This window comes from Dermacentor albipictus, chromosome 1 (genome assembly GCF_038994185.2).
Source record: "Dermacentor albipictus isolate Rhodes 1998 colony chromosome 1, USDA_Dalb.pri_finalv2, whole genome shotgun sequence".
In the NCBI taxonomy this organism is placed as follows: Eukaryota; Metazoa; Arthropoda; class Arachnida; order Ixodida; family Ixodidae; genus Dermacentor; species Dermacentor albipictus.
The window spans coordinates 283,053,472-283,073,164 of NC_091821.1; the positions used below are offsets into that span (position 1 = coordinate 283,053,472).

Here is a 19,693-nt window from a genome sequence, read left to right on the forward strand (position 1 = left end):
TCGAGAAATCGAAACAAACACTCATCTAATTAACAGACATTTGCTAATTATCTTTTGGATTAATCATTGTATGGCACATATTGCAATTTACTAATGGTAGCCAGTGAGCTTGCGAGACGTATGATACCATTTGGAACAAATTTACAGAATGATGCCAGTTTGGAAATATGTTCCATCAAACTTTTCCTAAAAACACTCTTTTGTGCATTGAAGCACAAAAGTAACTAGAAGGCCCATGTATTTCGTCCCACACTTTGGTAAATAATATCTGAAAGCTGTTTTCATCTTGGAGATTGATTTCAAGCGGATATGTCTTGCAAACTCGCCGGCTACAATTCGTAAATAGCAATGTGTACCGTAATGTAATTAGGCAGTTAATGTGTAAATTTGTTTATTCATTGAATATGTGTTTTGATTTCTCGTTGTAGTAATGTCCACCTCTTCGAATAATCTAGCTCAAGGATAAGAATTATGTGATCTGTCAAAGGCAATTTTTGAAAATTCCAGAAAAATTTAACTTTAACCCTGTTTGTTATGTTTGCTGAAGAGCTGAAGCAGTATTCTCACACAGTGTCATTCAGGGGTGCCATAGCTACTGCGAGATTTCACGCAACTCGGCACAGGATGCACACAGTGCCAAGCTCTGAACAGCACAACAAAAGCTGTCCAATACGTCTGGTGCCACAACGGAAAATCTTGCCAAAGTGACCGTATCCCCTAAAGCGATCACTCATACCTGCTCGCAGCGATCACGTCACCTACTGGTGTTGATGAGTTGGCATTATGTTGTTTTCAAGTGGATACATCTTGCAAGCTCTCTGGCTGCAATTTGTAAACTATAATATGTGCCATAAAGTAATTAAGTTCATTAGTGTGTTTGTGTTAATTAGCTAAATATGTGTTTCGATTTCTTGTGCTAGTAATGTCTGCCTCTTCAAATAATTGAGCTCAAGGACAAAAATTATGTTGTCTGCAATAGGTTATTTTTAGAAATTACATAGAACTTAAAAATGATAACTCTGTATATGCACCAGAAGTAGGGAAACCGAGGGGCTTGAATCTTGTTAATCACGTCCATAAAAAGCCAACAGACAATGAAGCCAAGAAAAGGATAGACGAAATCAGCTGGTGTGGTTGAAATTGAATTCTATTATAGAACGGCTCGGGGCACTACAGTAATACATTTTGTGTTTTCACACCTACTTGCCTACAACAGTGGACAAAATGCATGTGGCTTTGGTGTAACACCGCACTCGTAATGCATAACTAAATGAACGAAAATGAAATGGTAATTTAAATAAACCAGGGCCAGTAGTGTTCCTACTGCGCCAATTTTTGCTACAATTCGACTTGCCTGGTCCTGGATGCATCCACTCAAGTGCTATTTTCACCAACTGCGCAAAAGTGTGGCATTTTCGCGTTTTCAAGGCAATCCAATGTTTTCAGTAGGTTTATGCAACTACAGTCAACGACCGATTTCCGGTACGCCCGATTTTTCGGACACCTTCGCGGCACCGCCATGGTACCCCATAGAGTTAATTTACAAGAACGTCTGAAATTGTCAAAATGACAAAACCCCTTGTCAAAAGCCCTTCCCTGCCCGATTTTCCGTACTTTTCGCCATGACCGCAGGTCTGAAACAGCATTGATAGAAACCACCGCCGCCACCATTTTTTCATCTCGCCGCCTCGAACAGGCGCTCTGGCATGGAGATGCGCTGGCAGCCGTAGCCACCACCGCGGCAACCCTAGGCCGAGTTACTTCGACTTTCGGTACCAAGCTTCTTGCTGTTCGGTGCCGTGTTTCTTTAATTATACAATCCGCCGCTGTTAGCAATGGCGATGAACTCCGCCTTCGTAATCCTCGCCAGTGACTTCGAAGCTCGGAGAACACAACGCATTGCGTAATGCCGTTTTCCGAAAGTCAGCTTTGCCTCAATACAGTAGTTCTCCGCGGTGACGCGTATTGGAAGTATTGCGATGAAGCATACCAAAAGTGTGAAGGGGCAATTGTCACGAAACACAGTATGTATTACTTAATTATGCACGCGTGCATCCACCGTCACCTGTCACAGTACGAGCACCAGTACGCCTAATAAGTGTATTGGGATGTCTTCAGAACTATTTAGGACGTGCCTGTGGCAATTTGGACCTTTGGGGCAGTAAAAGGCATGCATTCGTTTTTGCAGACTGCCCAATTTTTCGGATGTCCTTGCGGCCCCTAGGGAGTCCGAAAAATAAGTTGACTGTATTCAACTATACAAATTGATTTGTGAACATTGAAATAATTCAGTTTGCAACTCGATTATCTACTACTCTTTTTTTTGTGTTTGTTAAATACTCGTCTGAAGCCAATACCTTGCACACAGCCTTACCAGGGCGTTCAGTTGGTTTCTAGATGAAAGAAAATGTAATTGCGGAGCCTTGACATGACGAAATCGCAATGTGATTAAGAGGCATGCCTATCTTTGTACTAGGGCCGTCCGGGTCATCAACTCCACTTGAAACAATTCCTATACCCGATGCAGACAAAGGGAATGGCGACGAAAGCAGCACCTGTTGGCAAAGGTATAGGACTGATTGGCCACTGGAAGGCACGTAGATCATATCACATACACGTCTTCATGCACGCAGATTCACACGTTTTCACATGCAGTTCAGAACTTTCTGTCAATCTGTGAACTTCTATGCATGATTGCAGTAGTTGCCAGCTTCAACAGTTGTCAAACACATGTATGCATCATCTCGGAACCGATAGCTGGTTAGATACTCATATGAATATATTAACTGCAAGCTTTTCGTGATGGCTTGGGGAAAGCGTGCCGGTTACAGTGGCCAACAGCTACCTTTCGCCATGGCATGTCACTGCCTTGACCGTTAGGCCTAATCAGTAATGCTTCGAAAGGTCGGTCAAGTATCGGCGTCAAAAGCTATGGTGTTACACCAAATGGACTCGTATCTATTTGCAGAGGCCACACGATACACGGGAAGGCGACAAACCACCTCACAATGAAAATGAGTGTGCAGGATGGTACGAACAGTGTTCTGCTCCACCATCACCATCACCATCTTTGCGATACACCATATGGAGGCATCTATCTCATCTTGGCGCCATTTGTAGACGCTTAGTCTCTTGTCGAGCTTCTAGCATTGTTATTGGGCGACATACACATTTTATCTAGTATGGTAAAGCATATCAAAGCGCATCTGTCATGCAGCCAGCCATGTATCTTTGTTCTCGTTAGCCTATAAAAATTTGTTTATAAAATCAGGTTCCTTCCCTACCCAAATAAATATGTTTGCAACACACCCGGCATGGTATTACAGTTGGTGGGAAGGCAAGCTTAATTGCTCGCTGTTGGCTTTGTATCTTGCTACTGAATGCACAGTAATAGCAAGCTTTGCCAAATGGCTACAGATTACTGCTGTACTACTCCAAGTGTCCCAGAAAGACCAATTTTTCTGCTTCGAAACTGCTCCAAAATGCTGGTGTGGCTGCTCCTAAACTGCTCTAGAACGAAATTTTTCCTGCTCCAAAAGTTGCTCCAAATCCTCAACTGGCTGGATTACGACTGCAAGGTGAACTTTCACTAATTCACCAGCAGGTAGCTTCATGCTGAGGTAGCACATGCAACAGTATTCTAGCTGTGCGAAGAATGTTAGTTGAACATAGGTGGTGACAGTCATGGGCAGTGCCTTGAGAAAAATTTGGAAGACGCTTAACTTCGCCTTTAAAAGTGGAACGGAAATGCAAAAGCATTCAAAGATCCCCGAGTGCTTCTCATGCTTGCCAGCAATTGCAGCTTATGTAACCATAATGTTTACCGGGAAATGCTTGCGACGAACGCTATGCACGAAGGCGAGCTTTCTGGTAGAAACACGGCCTCTTGTGTGGGCCGCGATGGGGCGGAGGCAAGCACCATGAGGAGATGTTGCAAAGAACCGGGTGCGCCGCTTTGTGGTCTTCAATATTTGCACGCGCAAATCTGGGAGGCCATGGCCGCTCTATGAATGGTAGAAGCACTGGGTAAGGGGTTTGTGTTTCTTTTTTTTTAGCTTTTGCGTAACAAAATTATGTTTTCTCATATATTCCAATTACAATCCCACGCTATCGTGTCTGTAGGTTGTGTGTAAGTTGTACTACACGATTCTTCTACCTATTTTATCTTCAGAAATTCAATTAGTTCAGTAACTTCCGTGCGCCACCTAGAGGGCCTGGGTATGTGTGATTCGAAATTATTTTTCCCGAAGCTACGTCGACCGCCGGACACGTATGCCAGATTTTCTGAGACACGGGGCCCATAACACTACCGCGTAAAATGCATGCAGCAGTATGACAGTAACTGTTCTCCTGTTCTTGCTCATGCCACATCAACCGATTAATCGATATCGAATCATTAACCGACAAAATTTGAGAGTTAGACTTTTCCTGCACAAGGCACTACTGGTAACAAAATCACCTCCAGCGCTTGGAGAATCGCTGCTGCAGTGCTATAGTTGACCTGCTGTGTCAAAATGAGGGGGGGGGGGCAGCACCCTTCCTCCCTTCCTCCCTCACTTTAAGCACTGATTATTGTGTTCGGTTGGCTTTTCTGTGCAAGCCTTGCGGTCTAGTGTGCACTCAACTGGAGCTGGAGCCTCCACAGGCCTTGTACAATTCCTGTGCTGTGCGGTACAGTAATGTGGAATGTTGTGCAGTATTGTGCAGTAATGAATAAGGGCACTTGCACTTGTGGTACTCAAAATGTAATAGATTAGATGGCTAGTCAAGCTTGCTTGAAGGTCGGTCTGAAATCGACTGTGTGCTCTTTGTCAGCGAAAACCCCACACGATCGGAAGGATTGCTCATAATATGCTGTTGAAACGCTGATGTATATGAACAACTCACGGTCCATTATTACGCTAAAGTTCAGATTGGCTTGCACCAAATTGTTTCAAAATGAAATTTTATCTGCATAAGGTTGCTCTGAAATGAAACTTAATCTGCTCTAAAGTGCTCCAAAACTCGGTTTCACTTGCTCTAACATCGCTCCAGAGTGACTCTAGGCAGTCCCACACATTGAGCAGTTTCACTCAATTTGAAATAAATTAATTACAGCAAGCTTGGTGAACAGGTTCGTGGTCTTCATTTAAATTAACAGGATACTCAAATTTAGGTTTCCTTTTTTTGTATTTAGAGGCAGAGCAGCATTATTTTACAGCAAGCAAATACTTAGCTTAGGCATTTATTAGCTCCAATGTGCTGCGGAATCTGTATTTCAATGCCCCAAAATTATGATTTTGCTGCTCCAACAATTGCTGTAAATGTCAGTTCGTCAGTGAAAACATTGCTAATGCAATTATAAAGAAACACATTTGTGAGCATCTATTGTTGTTTGCAACATCGTTAAAACAGTATAGACGTCGGATTGGAAAATTAGAGAACACAATAGAAGCTTCTGTTTCTTCGCTGCTGCTGTAATTTAAAACTTATTTTGCAGTTGGCCTAAGCATAAATTTTGCTTAGTTTTATTGAGGAAGTGCTTGGAGCACTGTAGGCCAGTTTCAACGATACCTCCAGTCTATGTTTTATATTTCCAGAATCCCGTTTCTGCCAAATATTGTCAGATCTGACAAATTTTTGAAGTTTTCTCGTCATTTCAAAGCATGCATGGAAATTTTGGCACAAGAATTTCAATGGAAATGTTTTACAATGTGTAAAAAAACTGTTATTAATTTTTTATAGGCATGGTAGTGAAGGACTTATGAGGACTTCTTTAGTGCAGCATGAAAATGCTGTGTTCGTACACCTCCTGAAATACTTGAAAAGCTTTTAATTGGGAAAAAGAAATTCAGGGGCCTTAAAACTCCTTGAAACTAAGCATACTTGAATTCCTTGAACACTGTGATTGGGGGCAACTTTCACAGTAACAAACTCCGCATAGGTTCTATGCCACTGATACTGTTAAGCTGGAAACAATTTATTATGCGTTAGCATTAGGAGTGGAAAAAAGTGCGTGTCTTAAGTATGGGAAGCCAGTCACATCTTAGAGAGGGGTGGGAGTGCTTAGAAGAGCACGTGCGCGCGTGTGGGCGTGTGTGTGTGTGCGTGCGTGCGTGCATGCATAGTTAATTCATCATCATCATCATAAACCTGGTTATGCCCACTGCAGGGCAAAGGCCTTTCCCATACATCTCCAACTACCCCGGTCATGTACTAATTGTGGCCATGTTGTCCCTGCAAACTTCTTAATTTCATCCGCCCACCTAACTTTCTGCCGCCCCCTGCTACGCTTCCCTTCCCTTGGGATCCAGTCCGTAACCCTTAATGACCACCGGTTACCTTCCCTCCTCATTACATGTCCTGCCCATGTCCATTTCATTTTCTTGATTTCAACTAAGATGATATTTACTCGCGTTTGTTCCCTCACCCAATCTGCTCTTTTCTTGTCCCTTAACGTTACACCCATCATTCTTCTTTCCATAGCTCGTTGCGTCGTCCTCAATTTCAGCAGAAACCTTTTCGTAAGCCTCCAGGTTTCTGCCGCATATGTGAGTACTGGTAACACACAGCTGTTATACACTTTCCTTTTGAGGGATAGTGGCAACCTGCTGTTCATGATTTGAGAATGCCTGCCAAACACACCCCAACGCATTCTTATTCTTCTGGTTATTTCAGTCTCATGATCCGGATCCGTGGTCACTACCTGCCCTAAGTAGATGTATTCCCTTACGACTTCCAGTGCCTCGCTGCCTATTGTAAATTGCTGTTCTCTTCCGAGACTGTTAAACATTACTTTAGTTTTCTGCAGATTAATTTTTAGACCCACTCTACTGCTTTGCCTCTCCAGGTCAGTGAGCATGCATTGCAATTGGTCCCCTGAGTTACTAAGCAAGGCAATATCATCAGCGAATCGCAAGTTACTAAGGTATTCTCCATTAACTTTTATCCCCAATTCTTCCCAATCCAGGTCTCTGAATACCTCCTGTAAACATGCTGTGAACAGCATTGAAGAGATCGTATTTCCCTGCCTCTTTATTGGGCATAGTTGGCATAGTTTATTGGCATAGTTAATTGGTTATCGGTAAAAATTGACTAGATCGTGTTGTAATGGAGGCAGAGATTGAAAATGGCAAGTTTCTGGAAATTTTGCTGATCCGGTGGGGCCCAAATGCGAAAGCAATGTATTGAAATCTTTCACATCACACTGACACACCAGCGCTGGGGTTTCGGTACGAAATTCAAAAAATTTTACCTTGACGTTCATTTTCTTTCATAATATTCAACCAATTATATGAAATAACAAACATACAGTTTTCAAAGAATGTTTAATCAGTCTGAATTAATTTTGCTCTCTTAACAGCCGCATTGCTACCAGAACCAGTATACAGATGTTCTCGCAACAAATGCATGCCAGCAACCAAAATTTCACATGCTGTGTCGAGTCTTTTTAAAACTTTACTTTTGGCACCGTCAATGCATAACGCTGACTGAAATTTCAGCCGCCGTACTGAATCTTTCTCGATTTTGCAGATGTGTGCGCATGGAACATAGCACTCGCTGGTGTCCAACTCTGGGTGACAGAGGAGGTTACGTTAGGAGAGGGACGTGAAAGCTTCACTTGTGCCAATCTCAGTGCCTTAGACCTGCATCTTTTTCCCCGGTTTTCTGAGTGCTGCACAGGCACTGTGAAGAGGTACTCATTGGCACAGCATCAAAGGGCAACTTTAGTTGTAAACTTCAAATTCACATTTTATATATATATATATATATATATATATATATATATATATATATATATATATATATATATATATATATATATATATGTATGTATGTTTTTTGGACTGCCCGATTATTCATAAATTTTTTATGACTAATTCTTTGTAAGAAAACCTGTTGGCGACTACTTATTTGAAAGTAAGGTCAAACTTCTGTCATTAAAATCTCGGTGATACGATCATACTTAATACAAATTTCAGGATGATAACGAATTTTTCAAAAGTCCCGTTCAAGTCCATTAGCTTTCAGTATGCTAATAATAATGTTGTAAACTGCTTTTCGCGCCATAGCTGATGATACAAACAATCGATCCACAGCACACCGTTTACATTCCTGTAGCCAGAAATGCAAGGGACTCCCTCAAAAGAGAGAGAGGGCTTTCGCTTTGTGCAGTACCATACAACTTAGCGGTCGTTTTCAAACACCTTGCAACTTAATCAGGAGTCGGCAATCACACACAACCGAGTCTTGCTGCCAACAACTTGCAGAGTGTTGCTGTGTCAGCACCACCCGAAGCCTGATTTTCTCCTTGATTTCGAAGACAACAGACTAAAAAAGTGAAATTTTCTCATATTTTGTTGTGTACTTCTTTGAATTATTCTGACACGAGGTAAAGGAATGTCCTAGAATTGCGAGGGGGAAAATATGACATTTTGAGCAAGTTGGCCTCTCTTATCTTCTCAATTTTTTAAAATGTTTTTAGGTGATATGAATTTCGGGTAATACCAATTTTTGTGCCATCCTGGGAGACTTGTATCATCGAAATTCTACTGTAGCAAAATTTCAGTATGTTGAAGTATAAAGTGTCAATTTTACCAACTTGGTTTTATTGAGGTTTAACTGAGCCTCATTGTTCCACGTCCTGAAGAGTGCACATTACAGTAAATTGTGATATGCTTTACCCAGTATAACCAAGTTGTTTAAATCTGCCAGATAATTACATGGAGCATATTTTTTGCAATAATGAAATTGGAGCATGTTAGTGCATAAAGTAGTGTGACTAGTGGGAATCCTAAGCCAGCACCTTTTTTAAGTGTCCATCCCCTAAATATGCCAAACTGTATGCATTTCACTTTGTGCCAGAATAAATGAGACAAGCTTCTTGGGAGGTAGCGTTCATAGTACGTGATGAGTGGGTGAGCAAGGAATGTTCTCGCCTTGTTCAACCATGGTTGATCACTGCATGCCGTCATATTGAAGGTCGGGGTCTCTTATAAATGTTGTACTCAGAAATTATTTTTGTACATTTTGATAATTAACAGCAGCATATACTGTAATGTAAATAACTTAAGGCCAGTATAGCTTTGTTAATCCTTAACTGTGGTGCACCTACCTCTTCGAGTAGTTCATAAATTCGATGACTCTGTGTAAACAGTCGCTTGCTCTGCCAGTGCATGGAGAATGCTGTTCAGTTGACCAATTTTCTCAGAAATACGTACCGCACAACTTTTTATTTATTTATATTATTTATAGGGAACTGGGCAACAATAAGGATTGTATTATAAAAGAAATTTGACGCACAAAATTTATATTGCACAGAAAGGAGTATGTTGCATTAGCAACAATGTGTATTTGGCAAAATTGCTAGAAAAGCTTTATTTGTATGTAATCATCAGAAAAATACATTATATTGTTACATGAACAACTAGTTGATCTTGCTTTTTGGGCAAAGCTATGGTCCACGCTTCAAGCAGTTACTTGTAGAATTCCAGAAAATGTTCATCGCTGCTACTTACGAAGCACCTGGTTGTGCATGCAGAAAAGTATGCTAGTTTGTGTGATAATGTTCTTGTGTTTATTGCAAAGGCAACTTCCACACTACTGATGTTAACTCATTCCTTGCATCCAGGAAACTTTCACCACCGCCACTCAATGCCCACGCTGGGTCAAGCGACAAGATTATCAAATGTGTGTATCGGAACAAAGATTGAGAATATTGAGAAAATATCTCTGATCTTTTGCCATTTCTTGAGGTGGACACAGTACTGAAGGGATCCTTTTCTAATTTATTGATTGGTTGTCTTTTTTTTTTCTTTTTAGTTTCTTTCTTCTAGCCTTACACAGTGATGTGGCAAGGTTGATCTTGAGCTCTGCCAGGGAGTGGAGCTTATATGTCGGAGGATTCATCATGGCTTTTCACTGTGATTTTTCTGATACATAGACGCATCAACACCATGTCTCAACGAATCACAGTTCCAAAAAACAGGAACATACTCGGGGTCATACTCGATCCCAAACACGTCTTTGGTGTTTCGTGCCCATAGAGGTTCTTAAAATCGATTTCACCTATTCTGTGAAAAAAGTGCCTGCAGGGATTTATCGCTCACGGCCAACGCCGCCGACGCCGACGACACCAGCTTTTCTGCGACACGAGCTCCTTAACGCTGTCGCGTTAATATAATTTTTTCTTTTTCTGCTGCACTAATGAAGTGTCTGCCATGCTTTTCTTACTGCTGTCTCACTAGGGCAGCACATAATGGCGCAATATTCGAAGCTAGGTTATGGAAAGGCAACGTCCAGAAAAAGCTCCAAATGTTGTTACCCGGTGTTCTTGTGGCTATTTCTTTTTATGTTGTGAATAAGCAACAGTGTGCAGCAAAGGGTTGAAAGGAGAGAGCCACCATGATTGAAAAAATTTTGTAATTTACCACTAAAATTTTGCAGCATCTGTAGTACGTATTCTGCCAAACATGCCCCTCTTTGGCTCCACTTACTGGTCGTACAAGCGTTAGTGATTAATTTCTTTGTTATTCTTTTGTATTTAGTCATCTGTGTTTAGAAAGGTTTAACAACTGCTCCTTGCATAAGGATTTACAAGCATTTAATTGCTTTGTCTTCATTAGTTTACATTTGTATAGTGCGTGCCGATGGACGCGCCACTGGTGGTGGCCATGCTAGTACCCATGGGAAAGAAGGGAACCTTTCACCATAGTTTTTGCATTGTTGCTCGTGCTTCTCCGATTCACACTTTTGGAGCGAAATAAGCAAAGCCCACCACATGTGTGTGGCGGCCAAAGCTTCAAGGCCTGTCAAAAAAGAATTGTTCTGTGGTGAGGTGCTCGAGTACCTGCAAAAACTTGCCAGCAACACGGTAGTAATCAGTTCCCGTGAGGCCTCCTGAGCGGGACCGTCATCTGCTACTGCATCATAAGCATGCTTTCTCAAGCACCCGCTAGGAGGCCTTCAATGGCACAGGCGGTGCAGCACGTGTATGTGCCACAAAGACTGCAATTGTTTTGGCGGGAAACATTTGTATATGTTGTATGTTGCTATCGGTTCTCACTAGGTATCAACACGCTGCTTGTGCGCTTTGTAATTTTAGGCTTTTCTGAAAGCTCCCAACTGTTTTTGTTCCAGTGTTGAAGCTTGGGTAAGTCCATGATGTCCAGAGCACACACTAAGGAAAGGAGGGAGAGGTCAAGAGTGCGCCAGTCTTTCTTTAAGTGTGTGTGCACTGGGATCAAAGGGAACTGTTCTACTGTGCGAGTGGCTTTGCGAAAACTGACATTGTACTTGAAAAAGTGCCTCAGTGTGCAAACCCACAATGCAACCACGTCTTCAAAAAACTTGCCTTGGTGTACTTGCCGAAAATTGCACAGGGAAGGATATTATTGAAAGCTTTTCTTAGTATGTGTAGATGTGGCTTTGTAGTTAACAGCTTCTTTGCCACGATACATTTAAAAAACAATATGTATCTAAAGTTGATGTGGCCTTGTTACCTGTCATACTTTACTAGCAATTACTAGCATTTTTTTTCTTTAAAGAAGCACTTTACACTAGATTTATTACAGTAATGTTGTACATTTGAGCAAGTACAAAATAAGTATCATGATTGGGTGTCCCGAAGTAAAAGAAACTCTCAGAGAGACACCCCAATGTATTATATAATGTTAAATTTTAACTAGCAGGATTTAGTTGCTTACAGACATTATACATAATTTAAACAGATCAATTTATACAGTGAAGAATAGGACTGTAAAGAAAAAGAAATTACCAATATTAGATATATATTTGACTTTAGGCGATGGCTAAATGAGCAAAGCATAAAAATGACCAACTTGCTCTCTCTAGTCCATCCAGGAGCTGATGAACGCTCTGGAGATGCGCAAGTATGAAGCCATCCAGCTGACGTTCAAGCAAGTGTCCAAGTTCTTCAGTGAAGTGTTTAAGAAGCTTGTACCCCAAGGACATGCCACACTCATGATGAAGACTGACAATGAGGATGGCACTGCTCAGGTGATTTAATTTTCTCAGCCTAAACGGGTCCTGCAAACCTGTTTGGGCATGGTGAGCCGACAGGCTTAGTGACTATATAATGCTGTCATGCCAAACAAAAAGCCTGCATTCAAAAGGCTACCCACTCTTTTTGTCATCTTTCAGAAATATTGCCATGTTTCATGTACATTCTACATTCTTAGAAATGACGATACCCTTTGGCTGGATTTTTCAAAACTAAGCAGTGCCTTTGGTAGAAGCAAATGCACACATCACTTTGATAAGCTGGTTGTGCCATCTGGTGTGGCAGAAGGCCTCTGCAATGATACTACAACCCTTGAATTGAGGTGACTCTCTGCCCTCAATGACTCTGTGACTACCTTCAATTGCTGATAACTCTGCTCATTAAAAAAAAAACATCTTTTTGATCGTGCAACTGAGCTGAAATTTTTCCAACGCTTTGGAAAAAGAACAATAACCTCGTAGTGCACATTTTAGGTAATGGTAACATTTACTGCGGCATCACGTTTACTTTCTGTGTTGGTTGCGGCAGCGTGCATAAATAAATGCAAATTTGTACTTGGTGTTTAGCGCATACTACTGTTTCGTGTGTAGCTATGCTGCATTCCCACCAGGTACGTGTTAACAAGGTTTCACTGTACCACCTTCAAGAAAACAGTGCACCTTAAATCCCTTGTTGCCTATGCCACTATGTTCATATTTGCATGCAAAAAGAAAGACAAGGTTAGAGAAATATACCACATCATTGATGATATGCTTTAAAGGGACGAAAGTGTGTTTACCAATTTCGAGGATGGCACAGAATGAAACATTGAAAGCTCTAGAGATGACTATACTGGTGGTACATTCGACTGGTCGCTCTTGTGCTCCAGCTCGGAGCAGACAAATCTTGGAGCCACCCTTAATTTGAGCTGGAGGAACTTGCTTTCAGTGAAACGCTGTGCCGTTTTGAGAGTCATCGACTTCAGAAACAAGTGAGAGGGCGTCGTTTCCGCCTATCCTCCTCCTCCTTCACTGCCAGATCAAAACTCAACGTGACATACGTGGTTGACGGATCATCTCCTGTCGGAACAGTGCACGGTCACTTCTTCTATCCCTGTAAATGGTAAGTCAAACTACATCTGAAAGTTAAGTTTTCGTTAATGCCCAACAAAGCTGAAATGAGCACCAGGACTTCACTGACAAGCCTGGGGTGGCACTTGGTGCACCTTTGCAGAAAGTTTCACTGGGCACGAGATGCCTTTTTGTAGTTATTGGTACATAAAGCCGGTAGTTGCAGGGAGAGTTCTGCAGTTTTGACTTCTTATAAATGAATTTCATTTCTGCATATCCAGCAAACTGAGAAGATGAGATTGCATCAGTATAAAGATTACCACGTGCTCAATTTTTTTCAACGCATCTCACCGAGTGTTTCAATGCCAGCGAAAATAATCGCGTATTTTCAGACATCTCGAGAAATAAACGCGTTGGAAAAACCAAGGCGCATTCACACCAATGAATGACAGATTGTGCGATTGGATGCGACTGGTGCTTAAGAAGTGGGTCACAATGGCAAGCACAATCTGCTTGTCGCCAGGCCGAAATTTCTCATGATTGGTGCCATTCGCAGCAGCTCGCACAAGTCACGCCATTGTCGCATAAAGTAAGGCACATACAGACGTCCTGCTTGTGTGCCACCGATTAGTTCAGTAGCGTGGCATTGCGCGTAAAAGGCAAAAGGAGGAACATGGTTATAGACATGGAGCATGTAACCGTGCTCCTTCTTTTGCCTGTGTCCTTTACGCGCATTGCTACACATTCATAATGAAAAACCAACAAGCCCAAGTGGAAACCTTATTGGTTCAGTAGGTTTGCGACTGCAGTGGCATGACTGAAAAATTAAGCAGCTAGCAACTGACCCAAAACGGTCGCTTTTCGACCGAAGTGACCATTTGCGATTGTTTGTTTTGGCACCAATTTGGTCGTGCGACCTCTGATAGTCGCCAGTGTTGATGAGCCCTTAAACACCATGTAGCTTTATGCTTTCTTGAGACCCTTAGAGGTTTGGTGGTAATCTCTGCACCCTTTTAACAGGCTCAGCTGCAAGCAGAAGACAGCAACATGAATTATGAAAGTGCTGAGGGAGAGGAAGTCACTGCTGCATCTAATGGTATGTATAAGAACACTAAAAACCTGTGCCTTTTAATTTCCTATGACATCACTCCATGTACAAACCTCGTTACTATCAAGATCTGCTCTCTGGTACAAAAATGCTTTTATAAACATAATTTAAAATTGCACCATGTCTCAAAGTGGTTTAGCAGTCACATTAGACTTATTGTAATAGTGTTGATAGCAGGGCGGATTGGTACAGATGCATTGATACAAATTGCATGACAGATTAGGACATGAAAGAAAACAAATGAGCACAGACTACTGAGTTTATTGAAAAAAAAAAAAAAAAAAAAAAGACGTCCTATAGTGTACAGTCAGAGTATCAATAAACTCTGCTCTTAGTCTCTTTTCTTTATTACCTTGTGGCCTGTCTTGTTGCATAGTTTGCATCAAGACTTAGTTTGCCTTGTGCAGTGAAGGTATTTAACCCTCAAGACCAAAGGAACTAGAGCAGAAGCAATCTTTGACAAATTCCGGAATGTTGGGAAGAAATGCGGTTACTTAAGCATAAAAAGCACAATGAATCACTTCTTATGTTAGCAAAAGTACCAAGAATAGTATAAACGCAAGTCATCTGCTAACAAGGAACTAACAAAGTATGGTTAGTACAATGCTGATACTTGTTCTGTTAATGTTTGTGTAACAGCATTGTTATCAGTTTAACAGTTTTAAAGATAATTTTGGCAAAACACTGCTGTAACTTAAGGAGATGATTGAATTACCACTCCAAGATGGATAACATAATCTCCTTTTCATTTATTGACAGAGCCCGGAAGCGATAGCGAGACAAAGGTGCTCCTAGGTTACCTTGCAAGGTACACACCCCAAGTCTGGCCCCTGAAGCACTTCAAGACAAAGAAACTCATGTACGAGCAAATTGTTCAAGATATCTTCCAAGTGTTATATATACAGCACATTGGAGTGCAGTGTGAGACTACATTGTTGACTGTGGCAAAAAGAAAGAGGAACGATGACAAGAACAGCAAAATATCTGGCAGTGTGATTTCTCACTTCCTATTGCGAACAGCTTCAAGTCAGAGGTGCTTAGAGGTGTGTCAAAAGTGACTTGCAAGAACTGTGCTGCACCCTTTGGCACACCTTCAGCCACTGGAAGAGAAAGCATCTATGTGACAGCCACCCCAAGCCACAACAAGGGAGTCAACTGAGGGTCCACAGGAGCATTCATGGGAAATGGAGGCCAATGCATCCTTCATGAGGCCCCAGGAGGAAGAAATGTGCAGAACAGTGATCGTAGGAGGCACACAACTATCATTGTTTAAAACGTGCGGACAGTACAAGAACAGGGAGGAAGAGTGCGAACGGCAAAGAAAGTTGGATCTGTTGGGAGGTGCTGTTGAGACTGACATCCAGAGGCGGATTTAAAAGCTTTGTTTTCATGTCACAGATTAACCAACCAATTTCATGGGATGGCTGAGGCCTTCTATAGAAGCATCTTCTGCATTTTGTCAAGGCAGAACTGAAGGATCTTGATGTGAAAATAATAGTCATTGAGCAATAGAAAACAGTACCTTTAACTACATGTTCTGAAATTAAGGTTTTCAGAGTTATTGCAGCCCACTGGCAGCCAGATGGCAGCTAGCTAGTTCCGGTCCCGATGGGAAATCACGTGAGCTGGAATCTCAAAACATTGCTCGTTTGCAAATGCAGGGTGATCAATTCTAAGTTTTCCAGGATTTTTAAATATCACCTGTAGCAGACAACATAATTATTGTCCTTGAGCCAGATTATTCATGGAGGAACCGCATATTCAACTAATTAATGAAAATTCACTAATTCACTTTTAAATAATTACCTTACAGCACCTATTGCAATTTACGAATTGCAGTTGGTGAGTTCTAGAATGACACCAGTTCAGAGATATGACTTGCTGTAAAAATGCACTGTTGTCCCACTGACTTTTTTAACAACACTCTTTTATGCCTTGAAGCACAAAAGTAACTGGAACGCCCATGTGTTCCGTCCCACACTTTGGGAAATTAATAAAGGGAAAATCGGACATCCACTCGTTCGTAGCAATTGCTACTTAGGGAAATTATACCTCGGCAATGGTGTCATCCTGGAGATTGATTTCAAATGGATACGTCTTTCAAACTTACCAGCTACAATTCGTAAATAGCAATATGTACCGTAATGTAATTAATGAGGCAGTTAAGCAGTAAATTTCTGTTAATTCGTTGAGTATGTGTTTTGATTTCTTGTGGTAGTAATGTCCACCTCTTCGTATAATCCAGCTCAAGGACAAGAATTATACGATCTCTCAAGGCAATTTCTTAAAATACCAGAAAAATTTTAAAATGTAACCCTGTATGTTATGTTTGCTGAAGAGCTGAAACAGTATTCTCATGCGATTGCATTCAGGAATGCGATATCTATCGCGAGATTTCGCGCAACTCGGCACAGGATGCGTGTAGTGCCAAGCTCACTATCTTTGAACAGCACAGCAAACCCTGTCCAATACGTCTGGTGCCATAGCACGAAATCTTGCTAAAATGATTGTATCCCCTAAAGCAATCGCTCGAGGATACCTGCCCACAGCGATCACGTCACCCACCGGCGTTGATGAGTTGGCGTTTTGTCATCATTTGACAATTAAGACTGGAAAAGGAGGATCGGCATAGGGCACCTGCATACATTCATGCTGGCCTGCTTGATCTTGGATTTCAGAATGTTTGTTTTGGCTGCCTCACGTCTGGCCCCTGATGGAGTTTGGGCTGCAGCTCACACACAGAAATGCACTCACACGGCAAGAATAGTGTCAATCATAATCACGAGCAATAATTGAAGATACGCAGTAACCGGCTGTCCATTTCACAATCGGCGCATTCTATTCAATTCGATGGCTTAGTTTCAACACATCATGGTTTTGACGCCGTGCATGCGACCCTCTTCGCTAACTGCAGAAAAATAATACCACCACATAAACAAGAGAGGTATGACAACGAATACCACCCGAGAAAAACCCAAAAGGCATGTGTCGGAACGAGCATCCACAAGGCAAGACGCTGATAGCGTGCGTGAGTGAACCCGCACAGTGTTGAACGAGGTGTGACACAGCAAATAAGAGCCAACAGCCTCAAGTATATGCTGCCTCGTATCTCACAAGGTGGAATGGGCTTTAGGATATAATGCCAAAAATAATGAAAACTGAAGGTCACTGTCACCAGTTCACTGAGCAAGGTAAAAGTCCTCAAGCGGCCGCGTTCCACTCCAGCAAAGGTGGTGGCGAGCGCTCATTGCCTCTTTTTGTCGCTTGCTAGCCAGAGAGCTGCCAGACCAAAATTTTAAGTACCGACTGTTGGGCGTGTTGGTAATCCATATTTAAAGAAGAATAGTGCAGACGAATAGGGACGAGATAGAAAAACGCAGACGAGCACAGACTAGCAACCACAAAAATCACAATACTACAATAATCACTATAAACCATTGTTGCCAGTCTGCACACGTCTGTGTTTTTCTATCTTGTCCCGGTTCGTTTGTGTCATTCTTCCTTAAGTACCAAAATTATCCTGGTTGGTCTGGCAGCCCACGAATAGCCAGCCCACGAATAGCCAGAGCCATCCAGCCTGACAAAAACAAAGTGGCAGTGTGCTGCATGGTGGGCAGAGTAACCCGAGAGAAGTCACCCACGTTGGCTCTGGCTACCCACCTGCGTAGCCAGGTGCAGAAAATGCAATGGGCTTGCTGTTTTGAGGTCTGTACAATAAATAAAAGGTTTTGGAAAAAAAGAACTCCCTTTGTGTCAGCAGCTCAAAAACCACATATATGCTCAACCACGTTTTTTTTTTTTTCTTTTTTTTTTTCACCCTGCTGGTGCAGTGTTGCCTCATGCATTTGGGTACCTGCTGTGTTGATTGAAGTTCTGCTCATTTGGCTGAGTTGTGCAAAATGATGTCTTGCTCCTGCTCAGCTGTTTCTTCATCGTCCAAAATGCAATTCACGGGTGACTCCAGCTGCCAAGCACAAATTGTGTAAAACGAAGCATGCTACTGTAATTTTGTCTTCTGTATGAACAGTTTGAAGCTGTCTAAACCTTTGTTTCAACAGGCCACAGGCATTTTCAGTGGTCACCTCTGTGGCAGATGGCTTGTCATTATAGACCCTTTTTGTGGAGCAGTTTGCTCTAGAAGAACGAGATGGCGCTTTTAAAGCTGTTGCCCCAGTGAAAGTGCAGAAATACAATACTATTACCGCCTCTGCACTGCTACTATGTGCTCAGCTGCCGGAAATCCAACTTGGTGTTAGCTAATGAACTATGCTCCTCTAGCTTCAATATGTGGAATAGTATAGAGAATATGTGTGTTGTGGTAGGCTGCAAAGATAGTGACTGGCATCTTAAGGAATGTGATCAACCTGTGGGACCGAGTTCTTGGACTGCTGCTTCATAACGACTGCCTGTGTTGCCAGCCACCCTTCGCAGCGCACAGCTCTTCTCGATAAAAAAAAAGTCACTTTTCACCAGCCTTGTATCGCTAACCTCAAAAAAAGAGAAGATTTCAGCACCGGAACATTGGCAAGAGTAATGCTCGTTACAGTGACAATGGGAGTAGTGCCGTTTGCTGACACATTAATTTTTTGCAGTTCATCTACATGCATCCACCCCTACTCACACGCAAACTTACGCCCACTATATCATCAGTATATCTACGATAAGCGAATGAGCATATAGGTACTTAAATCAGTGCACCAAACCATGGGTGGCTGCGACTACACACAAATGTTTGACGCTGAACATTTCGTGACGGTCCACAGAAGGTAAAATGACTAGCATTAATATGTCTTCGCTACAAACTATTGCAAAGTGCAGAACATCTTTGTTCCAAGCACGCCCGCAGGCTATTTGGCAGAAAATAAACAATCAGATAGTGAATGCGCTGAGAAATGTTAATGAGTCAGAAACATTACAAACCACTGCTTCAAAGTGTTTTCCGAATAACAAATAAAGAGCAAAACACATTAATCCTGATTTAATTCACAAGTAGAACGCTTGGACAGCCTAGAATACATTTTTAGCACCACTTTGAGTACAAGCACTGTATACACTGCACACACTGTTTGGACAAGGTGTAATAAGCACCAAAAGCGCTCACATGTCCTTTGAAGCTGTGGCCAAAGCTTCGTGTCATCCACCCAATCACCACCTACAACATCCGTCGAAACGGGTTTGCTGAGCTTCACCAGGGGCGTCATGCACATCCATTGTAAACACTGAGATGGTGGTACATGTCACCACGTGATCAAACGTGACAGTGCCCACGAGATCACCACGAAAATAGACCCTTTTCATGGCAATCCCATAGGCACTGTCATGTTTGATCACATGGTGATGTGGCCATTCCTTGCCTCAATTGCCTCCATTGCCTCAGTGTTTACAATGGGTTTGTATAATGCCAGTGCGGCTTAGCAAACCTCTATAGATGGTGACTGGGTGGACAAAACGAAGCTTTGGCCACAGCTTCAGAGAACATTCAAAAGCGCTTTCGGAGTTGATTAAGCAATGTCCAAATGGTGCGAACAGCATATA

General features: G+C 42.1%; 1 protein-coding gene across 5 annotated transcripts in view; it reads left to right on the forward strand.

The window, feature by feature from the left end:
• SMC3 (structural maintenance of chromosomes 3) overlaps positions 1-19,693 on the forward strand; it is a 573,351-nt gene that overhangs the window by 485,107 nt on the left and 68,551 nt on the right. For 3 of the 5 annotated variants that reach the window (XM_070531360.1, XM_070531361.1, XM_070531362.1), the window contains exon 27: positions 11,833-11,997. In XM_070531360.1, the coding sequence (XP_070387461.1) occupies positions 11,833-11,997 (165 nt within the window). Of the gene's footprint in view, positions 1-11,832; positions 11,998-12,928; positions 13,103-14,070; positions 14,147-14,917; positions 15,979-19,693 lie in introns of those variants that run through there. The other 2 variants (XR_011511201.1, XM_070531363.1) reach the window with 2 other exon arrangements.